Source organism: Anomaloglossus baeobatrachus, chromosome 1 (assembly GCF_048569485.1).
Source record: "Anomaloglossus baeobatrachus isolate aAnoBae1 chromosome 1, aAnoBae1.hap1, whole genome shotgun sequence".
Lineage (NCBI taxonomy): Eukaryota > Metazoa > Chordata > Amphibia > Anura > Aromobatidae > Anomaloglossus > Anomaloglossus baeobatrachus.
The window spans coordinates 751,031,626-751,045,942 of NC_134353.1; the positions used below are offsets into that span (position 1 = coordinate 751,031,626).

A 14,317-nucleotide genomic window follows, 5' to 3' on the forward strand; every position below is an offset into this window, starting at 1 on the left:
TGTTTGGGGACTACCGCGCTGACCGCCGCTGCCATGTTTAACACTGAGGCGCGGCTGGGACTTGTAGTGCGCCGGGAACTTCCGCGCGGCCGCGCTTATACGGCGGCCGCGCTTATTACTCGAGTCCCCGGCTTTTGCGGCCTAGTCTCTTTTCCTCCCACCCCCAGCCCTGACAGGCAGGGGAAGGGCGGGACGCTGTTCGGGACGAGCAGCAATGAGGGCTGGAGCATGCTTTGCATACTCCACCCCCCTCACTGTGCACAGTGGGGCTCCAGTTCCCGCACTTTCTGGGTCACGCCCACGGCTCCCTCCTCTCCTCAGGACGCCGGCAGCCATTCCTGTCAGCTCCTCGGACGCTGCAGAGGGGGACAAATTCTGGGAGACCCAGGCAGGGATTCTGGTGGCCTAACAACCGCTTTAAGCGGGTGGTAAGCAGCACCTGTGGTGCTAGCCCCATTGTCCAGAAGTGTAATTATAAATTATATGTTTATGGTATATACTTTACACTGTATGGTGCACAGTTGATTTCTGGCTATATACCCTATTGTGTGCTCAGGGAAGACAATAGCATGGCGCCCACAAAAGGCAGGGGTGCCAAAACACAGGCTTACTATGCTGCCTGCGCCGCATGTACGACGCCGCTACCGGCAGGTTCCACTGACCCTCACTGTGTGCACTGCTCGGCCCCTGCTGCACTTACTCAGCCGGAGCCTCTGCTAGGGGGGGCCCAGGGGGAACCACCTGCTGACACTGTCCAGGTGACAGGGACGGAGTTTGCAGTCTTTACGGATAAACTCTCTGAGACTATGGCTAAGATACTAGAAGCCTTGCAGTCCAGACCGGTATCTCAGCACAGGGACACTGTTGAATCATTGTTCCCTGGCCCCCCTCAGTTGGACCAACAATGTCCCCCCGGGGATTCTCATAGATACCTGGCTGAGGGCTCTGACACAGACCCCAGTCCCAGACCGACTAAGCGAGCTCGCTTGGCAATTCCCTCGACATCATCATATTGTTCAGGGTCTCAGCGGGGGGAATCTCTGGTTGATGATGCGGAGACAGCTGATCAGGATTCTGATCCTGAGGCCGCTCTCAATCTTGATACTCCGGACGGGGACGCCATAGTGAACGATCTTATTGCGTCCATCAATCAAATGTTGGATATTTCTCCCTCAGCTCCTCCGGTGGAGGAGTCAGCTTCTCAGCAGGAGAAATTCCGTTTCAGGTTTCCCAAGCGTACACCGAGTATGTTTCTGGACCACTCTGATTTCAGAGAGGCAGTCCAGAATCACCATGATTGTCCAGATAAGCGTTTTTCTAAGCGCCTTAAGGATACACGTTATCCCTTTCCCCCTGACGTGGTCAAAGGTTGGACTCAGTGTCCCAAGGTGGATCCTCCAATCTCCAGACTGGCGGCTAGATCCATACTTGCAGTGGAAGATGGGGCTTCACTCAAAGATGCCACTGACAGGCAGATGGAGCTCTGGTTGAAATCCATCTATGAAGCTATCGGCGCTTCTTTTGCCCCAGCATTCGCAGCCGTATGGGCGCTACAAGCTATCTCAGCAGGTCAAGCGCAAATTGACGCAGCCACGCGCACGTCCGCGCCGCAGGTGGCGTCCATAACCTCTCTGACGTCGGCATTTGCGTCTTACGCTATTAATGCTGTCCTGGACTCTGCGAGCCGTACGGCGGTTGCATCCGCCAATTCGGTGGTACTCCGCAGGGCATTGTGGCTACGGGAATGGAAGGCAGATTCTGCTTCCAAAAAGCGCTTAACCAGTTTGCCAATTTCTGGCGACCGATTGTTTGGCGAGCGTTTGGATGAAATCATCAAACAATCCAAGGGGAAGGATACATCCTTACCCCAGCCCAAACCGAACATACCCCAACAGAGGAGGGGGCAGTCGAGGTTTCGGTCCTTTCGGGGCGCGGGCAGGTCCCAATTCTCCTCGTCCAAAAGACCTCAGAAAGATCAAAGGAACTCTGATTCATGGCGGTCTAAGTCACGTCCTAAAAAGACCACCGGAGGTGCCGCTACCAAAGCGGCTTCCTCATGACTTTCGGCCTCCTCAATCCGCATCCTCGGTCGGTGGCAGGCTCTCCCGCTTTTGCGACACCTGGCTGCCACGGGTAAAAGACCGTTGGGTGAGAGACATTCTGTCTCACGGTTACAAGATAGAGTTCATCTCTCGTCCCCCGACTCGATTCTTCAGGTCATCCCCGCCTCCCGAGCGAGCCGAGGCTCTTCTGCAGGCGCTGGGCACTCTGAAGGCGGAAGGAGTGGTGGTCCCTGTTCCTCTTAAGCAACAGGGTCACGGTTTTTACTCCAACCTGTTTGTGGTCCCAAAGAAGGACGGGTCTTTCCGTCCTGTCCTGGACCTGAAACTGCTCAACAAACACGTAAAGACCAGGCGGTTCCGGATGGAATCCCTCCGCTCCGTCATCGCCTCAATGTCCCAAGGAGATTTCCTTGTATCAATCGATATCAAAGATGCTTATCTCCACGTACTGATTGCTCCAGAGCACCAGCGCTTCTTGCGCTTCGCCATAGGAAACGAACACCTGCAGTTCGTGGCACTGCCGTTCGGCCTGGCAACAGCCCCACGGGTTTTCACCAAGGTTATGGCTACTTTAGTAGCGGTCCTCCACGCTCAGGGTCACTCGGTGATCCCTTACTTGGACGATCTGCTGATCAAGGCACCCTCTCAAGAGGCATGCCAACACAGCCTCGACGCTACCCTGGACACTCTCCAGAGTTTCGGGTGGATCATCAATTTTCCAAAGTCAAATCTGACACCGGCCCAATCGCTGACATATCTTGGCATGGAGTTTCATACCCTCTCAGCGATAGTGAAGCTTCCGCTGATCAAGCAGCGTTCACTACAGAAAGGGGTGCAATCTCTCCTTCAAGGTCAGGCACACCCCTTGAGGCGCCTCATGCACTTCCTGGGGAAGATGGTGGCAGCAATGGAGGCAGTCCCTTTCGCGCAGTTTCACCTGCGTCCTCTTCAATGGGACATCCTACGCAAATGGGACAGGAAGCCGACGTCCCTCGACAGGAACGTCTCCCTCTCTCAGGCGACCAAAGCTTCCCTTCGGTGGTGGCTTCTTCCCACTTCATTATCGAAGGGGAAATCCTTCCTACCCCCATCCTGGGAGGTGGTCACGACGGACGTGAGTCTGTCAGGGTGGGGAGCGGTTTTTCTCCACCACAGGGCTCAGGGTACTTGGACCCAGCAAGAGTCCTCACTTCAGATCAATGTTCTGGAAATACGGGCAGTGTATCTTGCCCTGAAAGCGTTCCAGCAGTGGCTGGAAGGCAAGCAGATCCGAATTCAGTCGGACAATTCCACAGCGGTGGCTTACATCAACCACCAAGGCGGCACACGCAGTCGGCAAGCCTTCCAGGAAGTCCGGCGGATTTTGATGTGGGTGGAAGCCACGGCCTCCACCATCTCTGCAGTTCACATCCCAGGCATGGAAAACTGGGAAGCAGATTATCTCAGTCGCCAGGGCATGGACGCAGGGGAATGGTCCCTTCACCCGGACGTGTTTCAGGAGATCTGTTGCCGCTGGGGGGGTGCCGGATGTCGACCTCATGGCGTCCCGGCACAACAACAAGGTACCGACGTTCATGGCACGGTCTCAAGATCCCAGAGCTCTGGCGGCAGACGCCTTAGTTCAGGATTGGTCGCAGTTTCAGCTCCCTTATGTGTTTCCTCCGCTGGCGCTGTTGCCCAGAGTGTTACGCAAGATCAGGGCCGACTGCCGCCGCGTCATCCTCGTCGCTCCAGACTGGCCGAGGAGGTCGTGGTACCCGGATCTGTGGCATCTCACGGTCGGCCAACCGTGGGCACTACCAGACCGACCAGACTTGCTGTCTCAAGGGCCGTTTTTCCATCTGAATTCTGCGGCCCTCAACCTGACTGTGTGGCCATTGAGTCCTGGATCCTAGCGTCTTCAGGATTATCTCAAGAGGTCATTGCCACTATGAGACAGGCTAGGAAACCAACGTCCGCCAAGATCTACCACAGGACGTGGAAAATTTTCCTGTCGTGGTGCTCTGCTCAGGCTTTTTCTCCCTGGCCTTTTGCCTTGCCCACTTTTCTGTCCTTCCTTCAATCTGGACTGGAAAAGGGTTTGTCGCTCGGCTCCCTTAAGGGACAAGTCTCAGCGCTCTCTGTGTTTTTCCAGAAGCGCCTAGCTAGACTTCCACAGGTACGCACGTTCCTGCAGGGGGTTTGTCACATCGTTCCTCCTTACAAGCGGCCGTTAGAACCCTGGGATCTGAACAGGGTGCTGATGGTTCTTCAGAAACCACCATTCGAGCCAATGAGGGATATTTCTCTCTCACGCCTTTCGTACAAAGTGGTTTTCCTAGTAGCAGTCACCTCTCTTCGGAGAGTGTCTGCGCTAGCAGCATTGTCGTGCAAAGCCCCTTTCCTGGTGTTTCACCAGGACAAGGTGGTTCTGCGTCCGGTTCCGGAATTTCTCCCTAAGGTGGTATCCCCCTTTCATCTCAATCAGGATATCTCCTTACCTTCTTTTTGTCCTCATCCAGTTCACCAATGTGAAAAGGATTTGCACTTGTTAGATCTGGTGAGAGCACTCAGACTCTACATTTCTCGTACGGCGCCCCTGCGCCGCTCGGATGGCACTCTTTGTCCTTGTCGCTGGCCAGCGTAAAGGGTCACAGGCTTCCAAATCAACCCTGGCTCGGTGGATCAAGGAGCCAATTCTCGAAGCTTACCGTTCTGCTGGGCTTCCGGTTCCCTCAGGGCTGGAGGCCCATTCTACCAGAGCCGTGGGCGCGTCCTGGGCTTTGAGGCACCAGGCTACGGCTCAGCAGGTGTGTCAGGCGGCTACCTGGTCGAGCCTGCACACTTTCACGAAACACTATCAGGTGCATACCTATGCTTCGGCGGATGCCAGCCTAGGTAGACGAGTCCTTCAGGCGGCGGTTGCCCACCTGTAGGAAGGGGCCGTTTTACGGCTCTATTACGAGGTATTATTTTACCCACCCAGGGACTGCTTTTGGACGTCCCAATTGTCTGGGTCTCCCAATGGAGCGACAAAGAAGAAGGGAATTTTGTTTACTTACCGTAAATTCCTTTTCTTCTAGCTCCAATTGGGAGACCCAGCACCCGCCCCTGTTTTTTTGTGTACACATGTTGTTCATGTTGAATGGTTTCAGTTCTCCGATATTCCTTCGGATTGAAGTTACTTTAAACCAGTTTATAATTTTTTTCCTCCTTCTTGCTTTTGCACCAAAACTGAGGAGCCCGTGGGAGCACGGGGGGTGTATAGGCAGAAGGGGAGGGGCTTTACACTTTTAGTGTAATACTTTGTGCGGCCTCCGGAGGCATAGCCTATACACCCAATTGTCTGGGTCTCCCAATTGGAGCTAGAAGAAAAGGAATTTACGGTAAGTAAACAAAATTCCCTTCTTTATGAAAAGTACTGCAAGAAAGGTGACCCTGTGGATGGATCTGATGCCCCTACAACTATTAATAGTACATGGTCCTTCAATAGCAAAAATCTTGTTACAGAATTGGATGGAGAACAATTAGTACAGCTGTTTATGGCCCTGGATGTAATCTATTTTGTTTCTGATGCAGCCGAAGCCTTCTACAACGCCAACCTCACCTCGACCACAAGCCCAGCCAAGCCCTTCAATGGTGGGCCATCAGCAGCCGACCCCTGTGTACACGCAGCCAGTTTGTTTTGCACCAAATATGATGTATCCAGTTCCTGTGAGCCCCGGTGTACAGGTAATAACTGCAAATTTAGCAAATACAAAATGGGTAACATTGCGTTTGTGTCATTGTTGTATGGAAAGTTTTTGGTTGATAAGTTTTTTTGGTTTTTTTTTCCTCTTCTATAGCCATTATATCCTATTCCAATGACAACCGTGCCAGTAAATCAGGCCAAGACATACAGAGCAGGTAAAGGTGAGACTACTGCACACGCCGCATGCTTTTATTACCGTGTTGTTTTTGTGGACATATCCATAATGGAATAGGTTTTTCTGAAGACTGACTGGTAAATGTGCTGAATACTGATGCAAGCTTTTACTATTGCTGAATGATTGTGATTGAGAATAGTTATATTTCTATCAATATATTCTGTATATTTTTTTTTTAAACCATCTCTAATACACTTCAGATTTCTTTGTCGCTCCATTGGGAGACCCAGACAATTGGGTGTATAGCTTCTGCCTCCGGAGGCCACACAAAGTATTACACTTAAAAGTGTAAGCCCCTCCCCTCTGCCTATACACCCCCCCGTGCATCACGGGCTCCTCAGTTTTTATGCTTTGTGTTGAAGGAGGCACACTTCCATGCAAGCTCCACAATTTAGTCAGCAGCAGCTGCTGACTATATCGGATGGAAGAAAAGAGGGCCCATAACAGGGCCCCCGGCATGCTCCCTTCTCACCCCACTCTGGTCGGCGGTGCTGTTAAGGTTGAGGTACCCATTGCGGGTACAAAGGCTGGAGCCACATGCTGTTTTCCTTCCCCATCCCTTAGGGGCTCTGGGTGAAGTGGGATCCTAACCGGTCACCATGCTCTGGGACCGGGCTCCCTCCGCAGCCCCTGGAGGAATCTGCTGGACAGGAGCCGGGTATCATCAGGGACAAGGCCCTGCTACTCTGAGGTACTCTGTGTCCCCTTGGGGACGGCGCATAGAGCGCCTGTGTAATGGACGCTGCAGCAGCTGCTGGGTGTGTTTGTGCGCCGGGACTACCGCGCTGACCGCGCTTGTTTGCCGGCCGCGCTTATAACTATAGTCCCCGGCTTTTGCGGCCTAGTACCGCATACTCCCGCCCCCGGGCCTGCCAGTCAGGGGTAAGGGCGGGACGCTGCACTGGACGTCAGCGCTGAGGGCTGGAGCATACTTAGTATCCTCCTCCCCCCTCACTGAGCACCGTGGGGCACCAGATTCCCGCACTTTCTGAGGCACGCCCACGGCTCCCTCCTCCTCTCAGAACGCTGGCAGCCATTCCTATCAGCACGTCTGACGCTGGAGAACTTCAGAGGGGAGACACCACCGAGCTCCACAGCTCTGGGAGGCCCAGGCAGGGAATTTGGTGGTCACACAACCGCTGAGGGCGGTCGGTAAGCCGCACCTGTTACTAGGTGCTGGCCCCCACGGGTGCCGAAGTGTATATTTATATGCTTATATTGTATACATTTACTCTGTACGGCTGCACTATTTGCTTTCTTCGGCGCTCCATTGGGAGACCCAGACGATTGGGTGTATAGCTACTGCCTCCGGAGGCCACACAAAGCATTACACTAAAAAGTGTAAGGCCCCTCCCCTTCTGGCTATACACCCCCCGTGGGATCACGGGCTGCTCCGTTTTCAAGCTTTGTGCGAAGGAGGTCAGACATCCACGCATAGCTCCACTGTTTAGTCAGCAGTAGCTGCTGACTATATCGGATGGAAGAAAAGAGGGCCCATGCTAAAGGGCCCCCAGCATGCTCCCTTCTCACCCCACTCTTGTTGGCGGTGTTTGTTAAGGTTGAGGTACCCATTGCGGGTACGGAGGCTGGAGCCCACATGCTGTTTTCCTTCCCCATCCCCCTGAGGGCTCTGGTGAAGTGGGATCTTACCGGCCTCCAGGCTCTGAGGCCGGGCTCCATCCACAGACCCGGAGATCCTGCTGGATACGGAGCTGGGTACCGTCAGGGACAAGGCCCTGCAACATTCAGGTACTCTGTGTCCCCGTACAGAAGGCACAGACACACTCCAGCGTTGCTGGGTGTTCTAGTGCGCCGGGGACAGTAGCGCTGCGCGCTTGGGTTATACTCACTGCAGCTTAGCTGAGTGAGTTTATGTGTGGGGAACTACCGCGCCGGCCGCCCCCGGAGACTGCGGCGCGGCTGAGACTTGTGTTGCGCCGGGGACTTCGCGCCGACCGTGCTTTTACGACGGCAGCGCTTATAAATCTAGTCCCCGGCTTCTGCGGCCTAGTTACGTTTCGTTCCCGCCCCCAGCCCTGTCAGTCAGGGAAGGGGAGAGACGCTGTACAATAGTCAGCGCCGAGGGCTGGAGTCTTATTTACATACTCCAGCCCTCTCACTGGGCACAGTGGGACGCCAGTTTCCCGCTCTTTGTCTGCAGCACGCCCACGGCCCGCCCCTCTTCACAGGACGCCAGCAGCCATTCCTGCACGCAGTCTGAGCTGGAGAACGGACATAGCCCTGGGAGACCCAGACAGGGGATTCTGGCGACCACACACCCGCTGTTAAGCGGGCGGTAAGCAGCACCTAGGTGCTGACCCCACTAGTGCCACAGTGTTGTTTTGTGTACTTTTGTCTGTACCTATATATTGCACTGTACGGTCGCTTCTTGGCTTATACCCCTATATTGCTCTGAGGAGACAACAGCATGTCATCCGCAAAAAGCAAGGGTGCCAAGGCACAGGCTTTATATGCTGCCTGTACCGCATGTGGGGCTGATCTACCGGCAGGTTCCACTGACCCCCATTGTGTGCAATGTTCGGTCCCTGTGCCACTTCGTCAGCCGGAGTCTATGCTAGTAGTGGCCCAGGCAGAGACGCCTGTGAACCCTGCCCCGGTGACGGGGACAGAGTTTGCAGTTTTTGCTGATAAGATGTCTGTGACTATGACAAAAATTCTAGAAACTTTGCAGTCCAGGCCGGTCACTCAGACCATGGGCACTGTTGATTCAATGTTCCCCGGTCCCCCTCAGTTGGAACTAATCCGTGCTCCAAGGGGGTCCCAGGCATCACAGGCTGAAGGCTCTGACTCGGACGACAGTCCCAGGCAGCCTAAGCGAGCTCGCTGGGAGAGACCCTCGGCGTCATCACGCTGGTCAGGGTCTCAGCGAGAGGATTCTCTGTATGATGAGACAGAGCTAGGTGATCAGGAGTCTAATCCTGAGACCGCTCTCAACCTGGATACCCCTGATGGTGACGCCATGGTGAATGATCTTATAGCGGCCATCAATAGACTGCTGGATATTTCTCCTCCAGCGGAGGAGGCAGCAGCACAGCAGGAGAAATTCCATTTCAGGTATCCCAAGCGTAAATTGAGTACTTTTCTGGACCACTCTGACTTCAGAGAAGCAGTCCAGAAACACCATGCTTATCCAGATAAGCGTTTCTCCAAACGTCTTAAGGATACACGTTATCCCTTTCCCCCTGACGTGGTCAAACGCTGGACCCAGTGTCCAAAGGTGGACCCCCCAATCTCCAGGCTTGCGGCTAGATCCATAGTTGCAGTGGAAGATGGGGCTTCACTTAAAGATGCCAATGACAGACAGATGGACCTTTGGTTGAAATCTGTCTATGAAGCTATCGGCGCGTCGTTTGCTCCAGCATTCGCAGCCGTGTGGGCACTCCAAGCTATTTCAGCTGGTCTGGCGCAGGTGGACTCTGTCATACGTCCATCAGTGCCGCAAGTGGCGTCCTTGACCTCGCAAATGTCTGCGTTTGCGACTTACGCTATCAATGCGGTCTTGGACTCTACCAGCCGTACGTCAATGGCGTCCGCCAACTCGGTGGTTTTACGCAGAGCCTTATGGTTAAAGGAATGGAAAGCAGATTCTGCTTCCAAAAAATGCTTAACCAGTTTGCCATTATCTCAGGACAGACTGTTTGGTGAGCAATTGGCTGAAATCATTAAACAGTCCAAGGGTAAGGACTCTTCCTTACCCCAGCCCAGATCAAGCAAACCTCAACAGTGGAGGGGACAGTCGAGGTTTCGGTCCTTTCGAGGTTCGGGCAGGGCCCAATTCTCCTCGTCCAAAAGGACTCAGAAGGAGCAGAGGAGCTCAGATTCCTGGCGGGCTCACTCACGCCCAAAGAAAGCAGCCGGAGGAACCGCTTCCAAGCCGGCTGCCTCATGACTTTCGGCCTCCTCTCTCCGCATCCTCGGTCGGTGGCAGGCTCTCCCGCTTTTGCGACATTTGGCTGCCACAGGTCAAGGACCGGTGGGTAACAGACATTTTGTCTCACGAGTACCGGATAGAGTTCAGTTCTCGTCCTCCGCCTCGGTTCTTCAGAACTTCCCCACATCCCGACCGAGCCGATGCTCTTCTGCAGGCGGTGTGCTCTCTAAGGGCAGAAGGAGTGGTGATCCCTGTTCCTCCTCAGGAACAAGGGCAAGGTTTTTACTCCAATCTGTTTGTGGTGCCAAAAAAGGACGGCTCTTTCCGTCCTGTTCTGGACCTAAAACTGCTCAACAAGCACGTGAAAACCAGGCGGTTCCGGATGGAATCTCTCCGCTCCGTCATTGCCTCGATGTCTCAAGGAGATTTCCTAGCATCAATAGACATCAAAGATGCTTATCTCCACGTGCCGATTGCTCCAGAGCACCAGCGTTTTCTACGCTTCGTTATAGGAGACGAACACCTTCAGTTCGTAGCCCTGCCATTTGGTCTGGCGACAGCCCCACGGGTTTTCACCAAGGTCATGGCAGCAGTGGTAGCAGTCTTGCACTCTCAGGGACACTCGGTGATCCCTTACTTGGACGATCTACTTGTCAAGGCACCCTCTCAAGAGGCATGCCAACACAGCCTGAACGTTGCGCTGGAGACTCTCCAGACTTTCGGGTGGATCATCAACTTTTCAAAGTCAAATCTGTCACCGACCCAATCACTAACATATCTTGGCATGGAGTTTCATACTCTCTCAGCGATAGTGAAGCTTCCGATGGACAAGCAGCGTTCACTACAGACAGGGGTGCACTCTCTCCTTCAAGGCCAGTCGCACCCCTTAAGACGCCTCATGCACTTCCTGGGGAAGATGGTGGCAGCAATGGAGGCAGTCCCGTTTGCGCAGTTTCATCTGCGCCCACTTCAATGGGACATTCTCCGCCAATGGGACGGGAAGTCGACGTCCTTAGACAGGAAAGTCTACCTTTCCCAGACGGCCAAGGACTCTCTTCAATGGTGGCTTCTTCCCACCTCATTATCACAAGGAAGGTCCTTCCTACCCCCATCCTGGGCGGTGGTCACGACAGACGCGAGTCTGTCAGGGTGGGGAGCAGTTTTTCTCCACCACAGGGCTCAGGGTACGTGGACTCAGCAGGAGTCCACCCTTCAGATCAATGTTCTGGAAATCAGGGCAGTGTATCTTGCCCTACAAGCCTAAAAGCAGATCCGAATTCAGTCGGACAACTCCACAGCGGTGGCATACATCAACCACCAAGGCGGGACACGCAGTCGGCAAGCCTTCCAGGAAGTCCGGCGGATTCTGATGTGGGTGGAAGCCACGGCCTCCACCATATCCGCAGTTCACATCCCCGGCGTAGAAAACTGGGAAGCAGACTTCCTCAGTCGCCAGGGTATGGACGCAGGGGAATGGTCCCTTCACCCGGACGTGTTTCAGGAAATCTGTCGCCGCTGGGGAAGGCCGGACGTCGACCTAATGGCGTCCCGGCACAACAACAAGGTCCCAACTTTCATGGCACGGTCTCGCGATCACAGAGCTCTGGCGGCAGACGCCTTAGGGCAGCTGGAACTGCGACCAATCTTGCACTATGTGTTTCCCCCTCTGGCACTCTTGCCCAGAGTGCTACGCAAGATCAGGTCCGATTGCCGCCGCGTCTTGCTCGTCGCCCCAGACTGGCCGAGGAGGTTGTGGTATCCGGATCTGTGGCATCTCACGGTCGGCCAACCGTGGGCGCTACCAGACCGGCCAGACTTACTGTCACAAGGGCCGTTTTTCCATCTGAATTCTACGGCCCTGAACCTGACTGTGTGGCCATTGAGTCCTGGATACTAGCATCTTCAGGATTATCTCAAGGGGTCGTGGCCACCATGAGACAGGCTAGGAAGCCCACGTCTGCTAAGATCTACCACAGAACGTGGAAGATTTTCTTATCCTGGTGCTCGGCACAGGGAGTGTCCCCCTGGCCATTTGCATTGCCTACTTTTCTTTCCGTCCTGCAATCTGGTTTGGAAAAAGGCTTATCGCTCGGCTCCCTTAAAGGGCAAGTCTCAGCGCTATCGGTATTTTTTCAAAAGCGTCTAGCACGACTTCCTCAGGTACGCACGTTCCTGCAGGGGGTTTGTCACATCGTCCCTCCGTACAAACGGCCGTTAGATCCATGGGATCTGAACAGGGTACTAGTTGCTCTCCAGAAGCCGCCCTTCGAGCCTCTGAGGGATGTTTCACTTTCTCGACTCTCACAGAAAGTGGCCTTTCTGGTAGCGGTCACGTCTCTTCGGAGGGTATCCGAGCTGGCAGCGCTGTCATCCAAAGCTCCCTTCCTGGTTTTTCACCAGGACAAGGTAGTGCTGCGCCCGATTCAGGAGTTTCTCCCTAAGGTGGTATCCTCTTTTCATCTCAATCAGGATATCTCCTTACCTTCCTTTTGTCCTCATCCAGTTCATCGGTATGAAAAGGATTTGCATTTGTTGGATCTCGTGAGAGCACTCAGAATCTACATTTCCCGCACGGCGCCCCTGCGCCGCTCGGATGCACTCTTTGTCCTTGTCGCTGGTAAGCGCAAAGGATCGCAGGCTTCCAAATCCACCCTGGCTCGATGGATCAAGGAACCAATTCTTGAAGCCTACCGTTCTGCTGGGCTTCCGGTTCCATCAGGGCTGAAGGCCCATTCTACCAGAGCCGTGGGTGCGTCCTGGGCATTACGACACCAGGCTACGGCTCAACAGGTGTGCCAGGCAGCTACCTGGTCGAGTCTGCACACTTTCACCAAACATTATCAGGTGCATACCTACGCTTCGGCGGACGCCAGCCTAGGTAGAAGAGTCCTGCAGGCGGCGGTTACCTCCTCGTAGGGGAGGGCTGTTTTGCAGCTCTAACTTGAGGTATTAATTTACCCACCCAGGGACTGCTTTTGGACGTCCCAATCGTCTGGGTCTCCCAATGGAGCGCCGAAGAAGGGAATTTTGTTACTTACCGTAAATTCCTTTTCTTCTAGCTCCAATTGGGAGACCCAGCACCCGCCCTGTTTCCTTCGGGATTTTTGTTTTTTTCGGGTACACATGTTGTTCATGTTGAACGGTTTCAGTTCTCCGATGTTACTTCGGATTGAATTTGTTTAAACCAGTTATTGGCTTTCCTCCTTCTTGCTTTAGCACTAAAACTGAGCAGCCCGTGATCCCACGGGGGGTGTATAGCCAGAAGGGGAGGGGCCTTACACTTTTTAGTGTAATGCTTTGTGTGGCCTCCGGAGGCAGTAGCTATACACCCAATCGTCTGGGTCTCCCAATTGGAGCTAGAAGAAAAGGAATTTACGGTAAGTAACAAAATTCCCTTCTTTGGCTATATACCCTCTCTGATTACGCTAAGAGGAGACAACAGCATGTCGTCCGCAAAAAGCAAGGGTGCCAAGGCACAGGCTTACTTTGCAACCTGTACCTCATGTGCGGCAATGCTACCTGCAGGTTCCACCTACCCTCATTGTGTGCAATGCTCGGCCCCTGTGACACTCACTCAGCCGGAGTCTCAGCCACTGGTGGGACCCTCGGCCCAGGTGGAACCGCCGGCTCCCACTGTCCAGGTGACAGGGACAGAGTTTGCAGTATTTGCTGACAAACTTTCTGAGTCTATGGATAGATGGTCTGCTAGGATACTAGAAGCTTTGCAGTCCAGACCGGTAACACAGGCCCCGGGCACTGTTGAATCATTGCTCCCAGCCCCCCCTCGCTCGGCACAGCAGAGTGCTCCTGGGTCGACTCATAGGTCCCACGGTGAGGACTCCGACACGGACCGCAGTCCCAGACCGACTAAGCGGGCTCGCTGGGAGCTTCCCTCGACTTCATCACACTGTTCAGGGTCTCAGCATGAGGACTCTCTGGAGGATGAAGCGGAGGTGGCAGATCAGGGCTCTGATCCTGACGCCGCTCTCAACCTTGATACGCCTGAAGGGGACGCCATAGTAAACGACCTTATAGCGTCCATCAATCAGGTGTTAGACCTTTCTCCTCCAGCCCCTCCGATTTGAGGAGTCAGCTTCTCAGCAGGAGAAATTCCATTTTAGGTTTCCCAAACGTACACGGAGTGCATTTCTTGATCACTCCGACTTCAGAGATACAGTCCAGAAACACCGAGCTTTTCCGGATAAGCGCTTTACTAAGCGCCTTAATGACACACGTTATCCTTTCCCCTCTGACGTAGTCAAGGGTTGGGCTCAGTGTCCCAAGGTGGATCCTCCAGTCTCCAGACTGGCGGCCAGATCCATAGTTGCAGTGGCAGATTGTGCATCACTCAAGGATGCCACTGATAGGCAGATAGAGCTCCTGATGAAATCCATCTATGAGGCTATCTGCGCGTCCTTTGCTCCGGCATTTGCAGCCGTATGGGCACTCCAAGCTAT

At 54.0% G+C, this 14,317-nt stretch overlaps 1 protein-coding gene across 7 annotated transcripts in view; it reads left to right on the forward strand.

Annotated features, from left to right (window-relative positions):
• Window positions 1–14,317, forward strand: part of ATXN2 (ataxin 2) — a 183,566-nt gene that overhangs the window by 107,133 nt on the left and 62,116 nt on the right. For 5 of the 7 annotated variants that reach the window (XM_075323804.1, XM_075323758.1, XM_075323785.1 and 2 more), the window contains 2 exons: window positions 5,622–5,774; window positions 5,888–5,954. In XM_075323804.1, coding sequence (XP_075179919.1) covers window positions 5,622–5,774; window positions 5,888–5,954 — 220 coding nt within the window. The remainder of the gene's footprint in view (window positions 1–5,621; window positions 5,775–5,887; window positions 5,955–14,317) is intronic. The other 2 variants (XM_075323766.1, XM_075323794.1) reach the window with 1 other exon arrangement.